This window comes from Chaetura pelagica, unplaced genomic scaffold, assembly GCF_000747805.2.
Source record: "Chaetura pelagica isolate M959 unplaced genomic scaffold, ChaPel_1.0 scaffold511, whole genome shotgun sequence".
Classification (NCBI taxonomy): domain Eukaryota; kingdom Metazoa; phylum Chordata; class Aves; order Apodiformes; family Apodidae; genus Chaetura; species Chaetura pelagica.
Window position 1 is genome coordinate 186,039 of NW_009952161.1, and position 17,811 is coordinate 203,849.

At 41.0% G+C, this 17,811-nt stretch overlaps 2 protein-coding genes across 2 annotated transcripts in view; both read left to right on the plus strand.

Annotated features, from left to right (window-relative positions):
• The window catches only part of ZNF318 (zinc finger protein 318), a 22,561-nt gene extending 15,316 nt beyond the window's left edge, over positions 1-7,245 (plus strand). The window contains exons 6-9 of the mRNA XM_010007246.1: positions 1,516-1,719; positions 2,197-2,296; positions 3,334-3,452; positions 3,892-7,245. Of these exons, the coding sequence (XP_010005548.1) occupies positions 1,516-1,719; positions 2,197-2,296; positions 3,334-3,452; positions 3,892-7,245 (3,777 nt within the window). The remainder of the gene's footprint in view (positions 1-1,515; positions 1,720-2,196; positions 2,297-3,333; positions 3,453-3,891) is intronic.
• A 9,065-nt stretch (positions 7,246-16,310) lies between these two features.
• The window catches only part of FAM98A (family with sequence similarity 98, member A), a 21,385-nt gene continuing 19,884 nt past the window's right edge, over positions 16,311-17,811 (plus strand). Inside the window, exon 1 of the mRNA XM_010007256.1 lies at positions 16,311-16,349. Coding sequence (XP_010005558.1) covers positions 16,311-16,349 — 39 coding nt within the window. The remainder of the gene's footprint in view (positions 16,350-17,811) is intronic.

Genomic DNA, 17,811 nt, shown 5'->3' on the forward strand with positions numbered 1-17,811 from the left:
GCTGAACCTGTGTGTGTATTGTAGTTACATAGTCAGTGCAGAGGAGAAGGTAGCCTTGTAGTAAACGGATAGATCATCCCTTCTGGGATCTAAATAGCAGCAAACTGTAAAGGCATCTTTGAGCTGGGGTTAAGCATAAACTGGGGTTAAAAGTTGGCTGTCACCAGAGAATTATTGTCTTTTTAAAGTTTTGATTGACGTAGTGTTTTTTATAGGAGATACTGGATACGTGTTTGCAAATTACAGAAACCTTGACACTTCTCAGACATCATGATCATCCTTCTATGCACTTTCTGCAGTTTATAAGTTGATCTGCTCATTGTTTAAGAGAATGTCAGCTTTGCTATGCTCTTGCAGACAGAATATGTGCAAACATTCACTGTGTCACTTTCTACTCTACTACCAAGAACTAGATTGTATTGGGATGCAGGTATCTGAGGGGTGCATAGTGGCCTGGGTGTCTTGTCATAGTTTGATTTTCAATTAATGACGTGTGGGGTGGTGTTAATAGGACAGAATCTATACCAAAGGAATTTCAAGCAAGGCAGATATTATTTAATGACTTTGAATTTGCTTAAGTGAATTTGTTCAACACCCATAGTTGAATAACTTGGAAATCATGCAGCCAGCTCAGGTCTGCTAAGTTAACATGCTATTCTTTTCAGACTGCCATTCAGATTAGAAATGACAATATAATGAGCTTTCAGCCATTGAAAATGGCGCTCAAAACACAAAATACATCTAGTACTTTCATAATCTAAATTAGCAGGGCTCATTCATGATCTATGTCAGGGATTATTTGTTTTTCTACTTTGCAGTGTTAGTTTAGTGTTAATTTTGGCTAGAGTCCTGAAATGTCTGTGTATCGCTGTATGGCATCTTTCTGTACAAATGGATGTAAGTGCAAATATCACATGCTTAAATTGCAAGATGCTTCACCATACAAACTTAGGTAATTAACAAAACACCTTTCTATTATTTCCAAGTAAAAAGTCTTCCAGACAACTCAGGAACTCTCAAATAGTCAAATAGTCAAGCTGATTGGGTTAAGTACTTTTTAGTCAACTAATTCTTACTTGCTTTTTCATTCTGCTTTTATCCAAGCTACTTTTACACTAACTTCTGAATGCTTCTAGGGGAACCATTTTAGGTCTTCTGGGTACTGTGTGGCTAGTATGGTAAATTGGAACTATTCAGATCTTGATGTGAAACCCATCAAGTAGGAAGGGTGCATGCCATAGGGAATTTGTTCATTTGGTTCCTTGATTACCTGCAACCATACAGCCATTACATCTGGGAGCCATATTGGAAGCTCTTCACTGCGGCCACGCAGCATCTTAGTCGGCAATACCAGCTCTCTGAAACAGTGGAATTAGCCTGGGCACTGAAAATCAGGTGATATATTTTTTTTTTTCGTGTGTGTGCGGGGGTTCTGCTGGAGGCAGGTTCTGAGTTCTAGAGCATTATGTCTATCCTGCCTTATCTTAGATAAGTGTTTCCTTTTGTTCAATTTAGGAATCAAAAACTACTAATGAAAAATCCAGAGGTAGAAGTCCGAAGCCAGCAGAATCCTCTTCACAGTCCACCAAACATCCTTTCCAGTTGGCCAATATTTATGAATATTATGATGCAGGGAACCACTGGTGCAAAGACTGCAATACCATCTGCGGGACCCTGTTTGATTTTTTCACACACATGCATAATAAGAAACACAGACAGGTATGTTGCAGGCTTCCTTCACTAAATGCATTTCATATTGCTATAAATAATAACACTAAAACATACATCACAGAACTACATTTTACAAGAGAACCTGAAGTATTAATGAACCCAAGAAGTTCCGTATTGAATTATTTTTCCCTAACGTTGGACTTAAGCAGTTTGTTCAGTCACTGGTGTGTGACTAGTGTAAATGGGGCCTGTGTTCAGTTCACTCAGGAGCTAGCCTTCCATATTTGTGTTTCATGTTTGCCTGTTCTTTGCTATCATTTACATTTGACCCTTTTCACAGGTTATTTTCTCATTATAAATTGCAAAATGGGAGGGGAAAGAGAGGAGAATCTAGTTCCTGTAAATAGTTGCACGCTGATTTTAATGTTCAGTGTTCTGAAAGGATATTAAAAAGGAAAAAGACAAGTATACTTGCCTTGCTAGTGTAATATATGAGCCTGTATACCTCTGTCACTGTGCAAATAGACCCTGGATCCTTACAACAGACCTTGGGCTTCGAAGACTCAGAGTGAGACCAAACAAGACTCCATAAAACGCATCGATAAGATAACTGTTCCTGCCAAAGGTATGTTTTGTTTTTTCTTAGTGGGATATCATCTCCCTTTGTTCTCCAGCAGGTTCCAGTTGCTCAGAGAAAGGAATTTCAAAACTTCACCTTGTTCTGGGAGCACATACAGATACTGTATTATTAGGTAAAAGGCAAATTATTTAATTTATTGGTTGTCTTGTGGAAAAGGCCTCGAAGCAAGAGTGTAGGAAAACATAGCATGGTTCCTTCTTTTCTTTTTAGAGTTTAGCTTTTTTTTATTTTTAATACCAAGTGACTTTTTCTTTCTCCGGTGTAGTTCTGAAGTTATTTCTGCTAACAGAATTCAAAACATGAATTCAAAACATTAATTCAAAACAGCGTTTGGGAAGATCTTGTGCTGTACTCACTCAGCACAGTCTTGCAACAGACACTTCCTTTCGATACATTTATAGTAGGTCTCCCTGAAAAATCACTAATGAGTACTTGGTAGACTGTAGATACAGAGAGTCTGAGAAAGCCATATGGAAGGTGCTCCAAGTGATTTTAATTCTGAGACAAGATTTAAAATCTGAAAAATAAATAGCCCTGTCAGTGATCAATCTCAGTTTATTAATCTTCGACATTTCTTGCAGTGACTGCAAAAGGAGAATCTGCTGTGTGTTAGATAACTGCAGTTGGTTCTGTAGGCACAATGGTGTAATCTTCAATAAAAAGACTTGTATTCTTTTTATAAACCAGGTGTTTCGTATTTGAGCAGACCATCCCACAAAGATAAGACAACAAATTGAGTCTGTAGGAAATGATAACCTACTTCAATAGGGAATAGCATTAATATGATGGCGAACGCTAGAATAATTCTTGGAATCATAGTAATCAAGCTTCTTCACTTTACGTGTTTGCTCCTGATAATGATGTTTTCCATACTGTAAGCATAGGGAGAGCAGCATTAACTGTTCCAAAAGGAACATTGCTAGAGGTATTGCTGTTGTTCTTTCATATGTTTATGTGGCTTAGTTAAGAGCTTGGCATTTATTAAGTTTTGTTTCTCTGATAATTTTCTTCGGCCTTTTCAGGCTCTGAGTTTCTGATTCCCATCACTGGATATTATTGCCAGCTCTGTCATGAATTTTTTGGAGATCAAATCTCAGCAGAGCAGCATGTGAAAAGTCATCCCCACAATGAGAAATATAAGGTTGGTAACTGGTGTACCAGGCGTGAGTCATTCCTTGTGTTAGCTTCTTCTTGTTCTGTCTTTCTTTCCTGAAGAATGACATTTGACTCTTCAGAGTATATGTATTTGGTTATCTTCACTACATTCTACTGAACTAAATAAGCAGAACTTCCCACTGCATAGACTAGTCTTTCATCAGCATGATGTTGAAACAGTGTTTAAGTCTCAGTGTTGATTTTCAGATGCGACAGAACTGCTGCAAGCCACCATTGAATTCACATAAACTTACAGAATATGGAGTTTGTAGCTTCTCATTTTCTTGGTAGGAATAAGTTCTGTGCTCTCTTAGTGTTGAGATGACACTTAGTCCAGAAGTCAAAACAGTTACAGAGGCTGGATATATGTATTTATGTATTTATTGTGGAAGCAGTGGTTAAAATTGTGGCGTTTATTTCCACAGAAATACATAGATGAAAACCCACTCTACGAAGAGAGGAGAAATCTAGACCGCCAGGCTGGATTGGCTGTTGTTCTGGAAACAGAGCGCAGGCGGCAGAGCGAGCTGAAACGGAAACTAGTTGAGAAAGAGAAAGAAGAGAAGGATGAGAAGAAACAAAAAATAGTGAAGAAAGAGGAAGCAAAAAGCATCCCAGAGCTTGGAGAAGGGACTAGTGAAACTCAAGGCAAAATTGATTCTTCTGGGCGAAAAATGGGTATCAAGCTTAAGCTGAAGAAGGAAGATAAGGAGGAGAAAAAAGAAGAAAAGAAAGAGGAATCTAAAAAGGAATCACCAAGCCAGACTTCCTTTGGGAAATTCAGCTGGAAAAAGTCTGAGAGAGAGGATAAAACCCCAGGAGGAGCTATTCCAAAGGAGGAGAACACAGAAGGAATCAAGGAAGAGAATAAGTGTCAGTCTGCAAAACCCCATGTCAAGCCTATTGAAATCAAGCTGTCTGGGAAAACTGTTATTCCACACACTAGCCCGTGGACACCAGTCGTAGCCACACCAACACCAGCAAAAATTCTACCCAATCTGCCAGTCCCCACCATGATTTTCAGGAAGTCTACTACTGCAACAGTTAGCAAACCAGCACCTTTGAACACCTTTTTGTCCATAAAATCATCTGGAGCTACCACTAAACCACTGCCTGTGGTAAAAGAAACAGGTGCAGATCTTCTACTGCCTCCAGATATCATCTCAAAAGCTTTTGGAGGAGAAGAAGTAATTTTAAAAGGGGCAGAGGAGGATTTGAAAGCAGCAGAGAAAAGTAAGTCTTCTCAGACTTCTGATATACCTCCTCCACCAGCAGTCCAACAGGCAGCTGTCATCCCTGCAGATGAAGTAGCTCCAGGTGTGTCTGAAAGTGAACAGACAATGCTGGCAATGCTTGTGAGACCACCACCACCACCACCTTCAACTGCTTTCAGTGAACAAGCAAAAAAGGTAGAGAAACGCAACTCTTGCTTGGCCACAGCCAATGCTAAAGATCTGTATGGTATTTTCTACAGTAGTGGTGGAAGGGGTTCAGCTGACAGCAAGCTTGCAAATCCTGCACTTCCAAATGGAGAAAACTCTAACCTAACAAAACCTGCAGAGTTACCCGCAAACCCTAAAACAAGTAATAACTCATCCTCCTTGAAAGAGGATTCTCAGAATGCAGCTGCTGAAGTTAGCCAAGTCCACTCAGCTGTGAAAACTTCAGAAATGGAGAAAGCTGATACTCAGGAGACTCTGAAACTTCATACTGACATGAGCTCTGACACTGAAAATGGTATTCAGAAAGACATAGGTAAAAAAATTCACACTCCTCTTTCAACAGATGTTTGGACTAAATTGAAAAAAAATTCCTCGCAGTGTAATAATAATCAAGTAACAGAGACTTGGGTTCTTGGTCAGAATCAGGCTGAAATGAACAAGAAACCAGTTCAGCCTCAGTTGTTGGAAATGTCTGTCACAAAATTGTCAGAAACAAAAACTACTTCTGGTATCCAGATGCCTGCAAAAATTGGACTTGTGGATATAGGAGACAGAGAGCAGGGAGGCAAAACAGAGGTCCAAGAGAAAGTTGGACAGGAAGATGCAAATAAAACTGTGGTTACTAACACAAATGGTCCTGGTACCTTGGAGAAAGATGCAGAGATGCAGAAAGACAGGGACGTAAAAGTGGTAGAGCCTGAGCTTACCTTACACCCAAAGACTTTGTTACATGAAACACAGAATGAAAATAAAAATTTGGGAAAATCCCAAATGTTAAGTGATAACTGTAGAAGTCACACAGAAACTGATAGTCTGGAATTGGTCTGTGATTCTCAAAACACTTCAAAAGAAAAAGCTTTGGTAGCAGTAATGACTGAGCAGAATTCTGTTGATGCCTCCTTAAAAGATGTAAAACTGAAAAGTGTAGCTTTGGAAGTATCTCAGCCAGGAGACCTTGGTGAAGCTCCTCGACTTTCAAAATTGACAGGGAGCCCTGGTGAATGGGACACTTCCAGAACTAGTAATGGAGAAGAACAGGTTATCACAGCCCATTCTTGTTCTGAAAGTGGTTCAGATCTACCAAAAACTGCAAATGTAGAAATAAAAACTGGTTCTAATGAAGTTAGTGCTTCATTATTGACAGAGGTACGGCCAGGCACATGTCTTGCCAACGCAGAAACTAGTAGTAGCATATTGGAAGCTCAGGAAAAAGTTCGACCTGAACCTTCAGGCTGTGCAGTTTTAGTTAACCAAACCCCAAAGCAGGAAGTTGCATGGTTAGTCAACACCTGCTCAGCAAACATTGTTGAACTCAGATCCAGTGTAGAATTAGTAGTTGAAGTTGAAAAAAAATCATTAAGATGCACTGGATCTTATGCAACATTAGATAATGTTTTTATCAAGAGAGATGCAAAAGAATTAGGGACTGGAGGCTTTTCTAGGGCTTGCTCTGATCTTGTCCAAGAATCAGTCCTTACTTTATCATCAGATTTCCATAGGGAGCATCTTTCAGAAGAAGCTGTCCACTCCCCAGAGACAAAGCATGAGGTCCTAAGAACCTCAGAAGTCAATGACTTTCTTCTGAATACCACTCACTCAGGAATGAACACCGAGCAATCTGAAAGTGTCTCTGCAAATGTTTGTATGGATGTCAAGAAAGTTTCTTTGACATCAGAAGGTGTGAAGCACAATGAGACTCCTTCCCAGAAAACAGAGCTCGAGTTCAAAAGCACTGATTGCAGTTTGGGAAATACTAAGGTAAAACATGGATGCCACAGGATCCTTCCAGCCGGACTTTTAAATGACAATACAGAAGAAATCTCAAACCTAGAAACTATTACATCCATTAGGCTGAAGTCTAGTAAAGTTAAGAAGCTGGGCACTGAAAAAATAGTGGATGAAACAGAGACGAATGATCTTGCTACATTGACTTCTGGAAGCCGGGAAGATAAATTTTGCACACAGATTTCTCAAACAGCTGTGCCGCAATCCTCAAATAGTAACACTACAGAAGTGGTCATGCCAGCTCTAGAAATGCAGGGCATTTCTTCCAAGGCTGAGATCCTTCTGCAAGTGGAAGAGAGCAAAAGCGGAACTGTTGAAGTGCTATCACTGAGTTGTGATGGAGGCAGCACAGAAAGTCAGGCTTCTACCTGTGTGGAAACTTTCCTTCCTGGGCTCAAAGAAACAGACAGAAAGGAGGGTGGCTTAGGAGGCAAGGGAGTATGCACCATCCAGAGCAAGAAGACTGAGCAAAGAGAAACTGCTGACAGTAGTTTGGAAGCTACAACAAATTCAGGAATTGCTGAAAGCTTAGCAGAAAGCCCAGTGGGTTGAAGTGATCCCAGCCAGTCCCAATATTTGAGGAGCCAGAGCTGGGATTATGTATATGTTTTATGTTTTGTTTTTTTTTTCTTTTGTTCCAGTGGAGGGATTTGGGTGTATTTTGCATCCTGTAGCACGACTTTACTAAAGTGAAGTCTTCAGAAACCAGACACATACTTTATTCTGTACATAATTAATTGTGTAAAATGTTTTTTCATGTGAATTTTTTTGCCAATTTCTTTTCTACACTCTGCTATTAAAATGGAATCTCTCGTTTATAATGCGTGCGTCTTTGTTGTTTATTTTTGGGGCTTTTATTCTTGGATGATTTCCAGCTCACCCTGTGTGTGTGTCAGTAGCACCGTGAGTAGCCCAGCCACTGGGACAAGCTCAAGAACAGCAATTTAGAACTTGAGGAAATGGAGACTTGCAGAAGAGCTAAAACTGAAAATTTCTTTAAACTGTAATGCATGGTTTTGTTTACTTTCATTGTCTGAGATGCAAAAATGTGTTTAGAATTAATTTTTTGTTTATCCGTCTCTGTGGTTTGTAATCACTGTTGTATGACATCTGTACTTAAGCTGTTTAATTGTATTGTATAAGCACATGTATGGATGCCACGTCACTAAGCAAGGGGAAGAAATCTGTCCGACTGGCTTTTGGAGAAGAAGACTAATCGGTAAGGCTCTGTGGCCTGACACCTGGACCAGACATATTGAGGTCACTTACATTATTTGAAATGGGCTTTCTTTCATTGTATTGTGATCCAGTAACTATTTGTGTTAAATCATTTAGCAGCTGTCCAGCTCTGAAGAAGCAGAAGATCAGAACCCTGGTGTCAGGAATTGGACTCGCTTCATGTGATACAGACACATGCATGCCTACCCTGAATGGCCCTTGAGCTATCAAAAGCTCTAGAGTGATGGTTCTCATTTGTATAGCTTGTTAAAGACTCAAGTATTAAATGTGTTTGCTTGGAAAAAGATAACATTTTTATTTGTAAATTGTTTTAAAAATAAACATATGGTGTTCAACAAGACTTTCTTTTTGATTTATTTTTTTTTGGTTGTTTTACTTAAGTGTTTTATTTCAATTAGTTTCAAGCTCTTGTAGTAGCAGCTCATAAAATTGGGAAACTGTAGAAGATGAAGATACTCAACAATTAGCCTGTTTGGTAAAAACTGGTTTATTCCCAGCACAAGTCAATGGACTACTGTCAACATCATCAGTGGAAGTTTGTTTGAAGACCTGAGTCCTATGTAAAGCTCAAGGTGGGAGGTCTGGGGCAGAACCCAAGCAAAGTTTATATTTCTGTAATTACTACCAGCATGTGGACCTCCAGAGGGGGGAAAGTCACAATTTTTCTTCCATTTCCATGACTGTGTGTGAAGAAGGTATGAAACATTTTTCAGAGTCATTATGATGGTTTTCATATTAGAAATGCATGAACTATCTAAGCCAAATTTGGAAATCTAGTATAAATGGTCAAATCAACAAAAAAGGTGTTTAAGAAGGGAAGAGGGTTTTGGTAAGGGCTCTTTGAGCTGTTTTGATGATGTTAAGCAGTTACTACATTGAATATAAGACGTCTTTGTTAGTATCATTGCCCTACTTTCTTCAAATAACCATTTGCTGTCAAAACCAAAGAAGGGTTTGACATGCTTTGATACTTTAAAAATGGAGTTGGGTAATGAGTAGAGATTGCTGGTTTATTAAAAAGTCCTTAGTAGCTGTTTCTCACTTTTCTTTTGTAAATGTTTTTTTTTGTTATGTATCTGAGTTTATTTGTTTAAATTTGACAGCTACATTTTGCCCCCCCCATTTTCTCTCCAATATCTTCAGTGTAGTGCCTGATCCCTTGTAAATCCACAGATAAAGAGGAGAACTGATTATCTTACCTGAGGGATATCAGTGCAGGAAAGGGCGATATTATCTAGTTCATTATATAGATATTCTTATTATAGATACTTGTTTTGCAGAGTGGTTTTCATGAAGGTCTTAGTGCATGCAATGGCAAACAGAACCATTTGGACTATCATATTCAGTCAATCTTATTCAGTGTTATGTTACCTGTGTAGCACATACTCTTCTTCAGTTTTATTTGGGGGGAAAGGCCGTCAACATAAATCCAGTATCCTTGTTGTTACCTTTCCTACAGTTGCTTCTACAAGTGGTGGTGTTCAGTGCAGAACCTGGTGGGCCATGAATGGAGAGCAGCTAGCATCAAGGGAATACAAGAGTTTTGCAAGTGAGAAACTGGGAAATGTTACTTCATATTTTTTTTCAGCTCTCTAGAAGCTGAACCTCCTATGGGACAAATTAAATAGTACTTCTCTTTGTGCACTTTTGTCAAATAGGGTTTTTTTCTGTCCCTGAGTGGGGTAGGGCTTTCTGTTCCACACTGGAAGAAAGATTAATTTGGTACTCCTGGAACAGCTGGAAGGGAGAACAAAACAGATGGTATAGATGATGACATCTAGGCAGATAGGCAGACAGAGGCTTTAACACTGTCTTGCAATTTCATGAAATGGCATATGTTTCTATTTATATTTTTCCTTTTTTTTTTTTTTTTTTTTGCTATGGTTTCCAGAAGCAGTAAATGATTTATCCACTGTACTGGTCCCCTCTGCTGACAGAGCCGTAGCATAGTGCACTGACTGAGAAGCCTTAAGTTCTAGTGTGGCCTTGGACTCTTGACTCCAGATCCTCAGGAGAAGGGGTGAGTTAATAGAGGGGATTTACTTCTGTTTTTGAATGGTGCAATACGTTACCTCTCCTTTCTGACCTAGTTCTCTAAAAGCTACATAAAAAGTTACCTTTGCTGATTTTTAGAAAGCTACTGATAGGGAGGAAATAAACCTGGTTTAAATGTTTCTTTCTCTACACTACTTTAAACCAGACACAAATAACTAGCAAATTCAAAGGAGAATGGTTTAACTAAGCTTTCATTTGATGCTGCAACCTTTAGCTTGCTGTGATGGAGGCTGGCAGAAAGGCCTTTCTCCTGTATCAAGTGTTGCAAAACCAAGTTTTATTGTGGAAGAAGAGCCAGAGGAAGGCTTCTGGCATTCTGTTAAGTTTATTGTAACTCCGGGTGTTGTGGTTTTTTCTAATACTCCTTTCAGTTTCTTTTGACATCTGTGGCTGTATTTGGAAAGAAGAAGCAGCCTTTGAATGTTTACAACTGGCAGAAAACTTTAAAAGCAAAAGTAATGTTTTAGACAAAATACAGCAATTTTATTATTTTTTTCCTGGGGTAGTCTCTTGAGGTGGTAAATCTTGCTTCTAGCTTCCTGGAATGTTGTCTCTAAGTTTTAACTAATCCACAAAAAACTTTTGAGGGGATTGTTTGCCTGTTTGTTTTAGACTTTTAAATGGCATGCGAACAGGGAAGAAATGCATCAACAACTGTTCTGTTACAGGTTTTTTTATTTTCCAAATGCATTTGTGTCTTAGTGGTAAAAAATACAAGTAATAGATGAAGATATAAGGTCTCTGCCTTTTCTTAATTCTTTCCAAAGGTGGAGATAAATGTCCACTTCTTAGCTAAGGGAAGCTGCACAAAGATTTTAAATTTTGCCCATGAAAACAGATAGTAGGAAATGTAGGTGAAGACAGATTATTTTTTTAGCCTGGTAAACCCCAAACTGTTTCCAGAAATAGGGCTGTTCTCCACAAATAGCAAGTGAAAGTAAGTGAAGATTACAGAAGTCTCTTGAAAAAACAAACCCACAACCATCCACCAAACTAGTACATCCCAAAGCCTGATAAAACTGTATTTCTTTAATGTAAAGCACAAGAGAAATTGCTTGAGACAGGTTTTTATGTGACACTTGATGTCATACAGTCTTGGTTTATTTTTGTCTCAGAACATCCCAGCAAAGTAAAGGGAGCAAAATAATTCTGAAACTCTCTGCCTGCTGCACACAATAAGTCCAAACAGCCTCTGTTCCACCAGTGTGGGAGTATCGAATAGCCATAAAATTGATTTTACTTGACTCCTCTGCCCCTATCTAGCTTGAAGGAGAGAGAGATGCACGTTATGGTTGCTAGACCATCCTTTCTCATAGCTAGTTTCAGCCAATATGGATGTATTCCTGGCTATAACCAACTTAGACAAAATAATGCAGCAGCAGACTGTTATATTCCACTTTAGAGCAGAAACCCAAGCCTCCATATTTAGTATTAGTTCCTGGGTTTTGTTTCATGATCCAAACTCCACCTCTCACTGGGCTGTCTTGTTGCTTGCAGTGAGAAGGCTGACCATGTGTGTGATCATTGATTCGCTGTTCTAGGCTCTGGTGAAAGGAGTCAGGCTGCTGTGATCATTTCCATGAAGCTGGACAGTGGCTGGGGGTGCAGGTAGCAGAGCCTTCAGAATTGCTCTGGCTGGTGGTGGAGAACAGTTGAGTAGCTGCAGCAGATAAAACCTGTATCAGACCTGCTTTGAGGAAAGTGATACTGCCTTTTACCGTAGGCTCACTGAAGGATTTTCAGTTTACAGACAGAAAAGCACACACAAAAGGTAAGGTTTTCAATTCTTAATCAAATTATTTATTTTTTTCCAAGAAACTGCTTTTGTGAGGGAGCTTTAGCCAGAACCTAAGAAACACTGAAGTTAGTATCAATCACTTGGGATACCACCATGTCTGATTTGTTTACAAATATTTGTTGAATGTAGAAACAAAATAACACTTCAGGAGCCGTAGTAGCTTTGAAGAATATGAATAGCCCCGTAACAGCTTTCTGGAAAAGAAATGGTTGGGATGATCCATGCTCACTTAAGCGGTGTTCCTCTCCTGCCAAAGATGAAGAAAAACAACCAGAAGTTAAAGGTAAATGGCAAATAATTAGATGAGAGAAGGACTCATGTAGCTATGCACCTGAAAATGGGTAGTATTAGTGGAGGAAAAAAAGGAACAAAGTCCATTAGCAAAGGAGTATCAGTCACTAGGAGTCACTGCTTTTTCTCATAATAACTGAAGGCTTAATGGAATTAAACCCTTTTAATATGGTGCTTTCCAGTTACTGTTTAAACTTCATGTCCTCTGCCACTTAGTTTGACAGATTATATTGTGTTACCAAGTGTAGGAGAGCAGTTCAAAGCCAGTTTATTTTGATTGTGTCTCCAGCCATATTGTCAAAGATAGGATTACAAAAGTAATTTGTACTTGTATTTAACGCATTCAATCCAATGATTTAATGCAATGGATTCAGTTTGCCTGGTGGGGGGAGGGGGTAGGAATATATCTGTATTTGCTACAGTACTTCATAGTTCATATTTGAGCTTTCTGGCATTTGATGTAAGATACAGCATGGACAGCCTGCTTCAAGGTGGCTATGATGTCTACAGAAGAGATATAATCCAAGATACTAAATGACACGTAATTATTCCTCTGAGAGTTGAATTTGTATTTCGGAACCCAAAAGGGGCTTACCAATTGAAAGCTGATTTCAGATTTGTAGGATGAAACTCTCTGCTTTATAAAGTTAGCATTCTAGACCAAAGCATCAAATATGTGCCTTTTAGTTATCCTACAAATCTCTGTTCCTAGTGCACTACCTACATTCACTCTATATTCAACTACAGCTGTTTTCATTCTGTATTAAGCTTGTCAGATTTCTTCCAGACTACATTAAAAGCTTTTTGGTGTGGAAAGTTTTTATTGCAGAGGGAAAAACAATTAAAAGGGCCTCAGATTTGGGACTGTAACAGTTAAATCCACGCAGATGGTCAGCAAGCAGGACTTTAGGGTGAGCATCAGGTTTGCTATAACAAGCTGATTGGCTTTGCTGGCTTTTGGTTAATTTCCACAGGAGCTAAGAAAATGTTACTTGGAACTGCTGGACTTCTGGATCCTGTTCTGAGAAGGTGGGTGCAGATTTGCATGACTGGAATGGTATCTCTTTGGTATGAAGGGTCATTCTTTTCATCATTAATGTGGTTAATCAGAGAGGCTTTTTCTATATTCTTAATGGTTAGACTTTCTATTTATGGGTATGTCTGTAATTTAAGTTCTCTCACCACCACCCAAGAAGAGGGTGTATATGTGGGTTCTTCTTTACTCTTGATTAAACAGTATTATTTTAAAAACAAACATTAAACTTTTTTGAAATAACACTGGATCCTGAGTGTTCTTTGTTTAAAAATTATTCTCTAAAGAGGATTTTAAAAGTGCAGGCTACTGCAGGATATTAATAGTGGCAAGAGCAGGCACCAGGTTCTGAAGCTTCTTGAGTCATAGGGCCTTTATGGCCCTACACTAACATAATTTCTGTATCTCCTGGAAGAGCTGCTTAAAGCAGGGAAAAGGGCTTTTTAAAACTCCTGCCTATATACTTAATCTGGAATCTTCAAGCTATTTTTAAACTCAGCTGCCATGTTAAATTATTCATCCAAACTTTTTTGTCATATGTTCACAGAAATCCCTTGTAAATTCTTTTTGCAGTTATTTCACCTGAGGGAGATGGTGTTGTGTTTCACCATGAAAAATCTCCTGACAGCACCTACCAAGCATCTAAAAGAATAAATACAAACAACAGGCAGCCTACTTTTTTGCACAGATTTGTCATTGCTGTTGATTATTGTAGAAAATAATGTGTAAGAGTTTGCTTTACAGTGTGTAGGTAGGCTCATCCTGCTTTATTTGTGATGAAGAAACACAAACTGGTCTTGCTGCTGATCGGGGAAGAAGAGCACTTTAGAAATCTTTCATTTCCCCACACAAGCTCCACACAATGCTAACACATTTCCTAGCAGCAGTGCCTGGTAAGTCTTACCCATCTGTATAATTTTAAGTATGAAATTGTCAGCTCCTAGTTTTTTGTTGTGTTACAGATGAACTTTCCCTTTCTTCATCCTTAATTTGCTACTGCAGAGATTGGCTAGTAAACTAATTACTGTAGCACTGACATCCTTTATCTAATTGAGTTGCAATCCAGGGATGGATTCAAACACTCTTGTTTAGAAGAGACTACCTGTACTTTCATCCCTTTCTTCAGTAACCAAAGCAGCAGAGTAGCAGAGATGCAGCTACTCTAGGAAAAAAAATAAACATGTATTTCTGCTGATAAGGTATTCAGGAATATGGTACAGTGAAAAATAGTAACTGCCACACGAAAATTGCATTTTAACCTTGTTCTTTTGGAAAGAAACCTCCTGACTGCCACAGGAGGGAAGTGTTTGTTGGAGCTGCTCAACTGGTAGGCTGGCAGAGTTGAAGCTGCCTGCAGCTCCAGCTCCCTGGGTCCAGCCAGTAGCAAGGCCGAGTGTGTGCTCCCAGTAGGCACACACCTACAAACATGTATGTGTATACACCTGCCCAGCCACACAGAACAAAAAAAAAAAAAAATCAACATAAAAAACCAGAAAACAGCACTTCTGCAAACAGGAATAGGACCAACAGCAAGGGCCTTAGTGGAACACACAGGCACATATACACAACACTGATCCCTCCAGTCACAGGCATTAGATGTTCATTTATCTGGTAGCTGGCCTTGGATCCTTGTTCTCTGCTGCTACAGATACCTGGTCTTACAAGCCCCTGAGGCCCACTGGCCCCACTCAGGCTGCTGGTACTCGGACCCCTTTGCATCCACAAATACAGGTACCCACAGACTGCAGACCCTTCAGCAACTGGCCTTAGGCAGTCCACCCTGTTGCTGGTCCTGGTGCCCTCTCATCACTAACAGTCTCTGGCAGAACTTGATGGCACAGCAGTAATGACTGAAGAAAATCTGGAGAGTTTAAAGTAGTCAGAGGCTAGAAAAGTATTAGGGGAAATGTTGTACGTGCCTGTCCTGCTCTTGATCTTCCCATGGTGTCTGGTTTTAATTAATATGACCAACAGGCTGCTTGGCTAACCAGAGCATGGGCTGAGCCAGAACTGACAGTCCCAGATATATGGTAAATACAGCTGCATGTCTGGCAGCCAGTGGGATTTCATCTGCAACACAGTGGCTGGATTCTGCTACCTCCAGACACTCTGGAAAAGCTGGAGTATCCCCAGAGAAATTAGTAAAATATTGGCTTTTGATTAAAAACTTATTAGCAGCACTCTAACATCTACAGTCTGCACCTTGTAACAGGTGAAACAAAGTGTTTCATGCTGTTCCGCAAGTATATGTAGTGGGGATTTTTGACAACCACAGAGCAAACAGACAAGACTGGGGGTGGTGTAAACACTGGAAGCAATCTGGATGTACTGAAACAATGCCTACTCTGAGGTTGTCATCTTCAGCCACATTTCCCATGGAACTGAGGTTTAGACTCTGGGGGTGTGTATCTTCAGATGTGTGACCCATTTCAGGCAAGTTTAACAAGCCTCCTCTGCACTGGTGGCAGGTTCTTCTGGTGCAGAGCTGAAGGAGGGGCTGCAATGTCAGTTCACACTTTGTTAGATATAAGAAAAATTAATCAGGAGGAAGCCCTTTATCTTCTGTCAGAGCTCACATCATCCTGAACACCAAACCAAATCAATCACAAAAGGCAAATACACAGGAAGCCAGTTGTCTTTCTTAAAATGACAGCTGGCATCAGAGCAGTGGAGCACCTCCTATCTCTCAATATTTCATGCCACTGTGCAGCCTCAAGGTGTGCAAAGGCTGCCAGCTTCCTTCACCTACATGTCACAGAGCACCTGACCAAGATCCACCACACACATCCACATCCCTCCAAGATTAGGTGGGGCAGAAGGTGTGTACAGGGACCCTGGACAGGAGAGCAGCCTGGGCTGGTTTGGTTCTTCCTGTAGGGGAAAATGGTATTCCATGCCTTTTCCAGTGATGGCATAGCATAGGGATTCATGTTTGGCTTCAACCATACATTCTGCAGTGAAGCTGCCTAAGGACCCCAGGGACTCCCAGCTTCCTGTGAGTGAGGGTGAGGAGAGAAGGAAGCAACAAAGCCAGCCAAGGAGAGACCAAACACGAGGGGAGCTGAGCTCAGTTCTGCAGCTTGAAAAGCCTTCTGCAGAACTTTTGGTAGCCCGTGGAAATCAGCTGCCCCAGTTACAGCCTTGGTGTGAGGTGACAGCCTGAGTGGCTGCTACTCCCAGAAGTATCTGTTCTGCAGAGCCATGGATCTCATTGTGCAACAGGAAACTGCTTGGGACGAGGTTAGTTTGAGAAGCAGTTGTGTGCAAAAAACTTAACTGTACAGTGTCCAGTGAATTTCTTCTAGAGGGGCCAGGATGCAGCACAGTTGCCATTCATACCTCCTGTGCCTCCAAAATTTCAGTGGTGAAAAACCCTGCAGAGTTAAGGGAAAAAAAAAAAAAAGGCAAACGGAACTGACAAGAGACAGGTTGACAAAGCAGTGCTCTTCCTTGTCCTCAGATGAAATTTTAACTATCTGCTCCAGGTTAGCATCACACCTCCAACTGTTCTCCCCCAGCTGTGAGATCCACTATGTTTTTCTAGGAACAGCTGGTTCCCACAGCACAGAAAGGAAGATGAGGTAGTTGTGGAGCTGAGTGATCCAGCCTGGAGAGGATGCCTTCTGCCTTGTCCTTACCCTCCAGTATTGCCACAACTGATTCAAATAAGGAAATAAATGAAAGGCAGGTGTTGTTAGCCAAGCACTGAGATGAATACAACCCACCTGTGCTTATCTGAATCATCTGGATAATGTCAACATAGAGTTTACCTGCAGTAAACATAAGAGATGACAGCGTTTCCAGGAAATTAGCACAAAATTCTTTCTTCTTGGCACGTGCAGATTCATGCGTTGACACAGAAACAGCTTCTGTGTGAGAAAATGAATTGTTTAATTTACTTCTTGCTCCTGTGAACGCTTTCAAACTCTGTGTTTAGTCTTTGCCCTTGGGCAAGAGAAAAAGCAGGAAGTTCAGAAAAAAGGGTTAAACATTATCTCGATGAGAAGCAGCAGCAACTGAGGACCAGGGGCAGACCGCAGACATACCGTCCTGCTCGGTACCTTTCCAGCGGTGAAAGCGAGCTGAGCACCACCCTTACATCAGAAAAGTGTCACAAACCTTCAGCTACACTGTTGAATCTGGGAGGAAAAACCCCAATCCCTCAACCCCCTGGCTTCGATGACCCGCAGCTCCCCGGCGCAGCCCCTGAGATGCTGGGAGTAAATCCGAAACGGGCGGACTACAGGAAAAGCAAGAAGCTCTTGCAGCCAAGGTTGGCTTTACCAGCAGTGATAAGGCAGCTTGCCAGGGGCACTAACCTGTCTGGTTTTTAAAAAGCTGCAGTAGCCTGCGGCTCCTCTTCACCAACCACTACACAACTGAAAGCACAAAGGGACAGCAAGGCCCCTGGTGTCACACTAAGGAAACAGGAGCGCCCGTGCTGGGCTTTCAGTCTTCAGGAGGCCGCTTCCCCCTGAAGGTGTAAACTGACCCGGCTGTGACAGCAGCACCCAGGGCTGAGCTGCACGTTCGTAGCATTTCCCTCCTCCTACCCCTTGCAGGGGCAGCTTCTTTGCGCTCCCACCCCCCTGGGGCTACAAGACCCTCCTCTCCCTGTGCGTGCCCGCCCGTGGCGCCATCCGGGGCGGGCCCGCGCCCCAAGGCATGCTGGGATCTGTAGTCCTCCCGGCCAGAGGGGCAC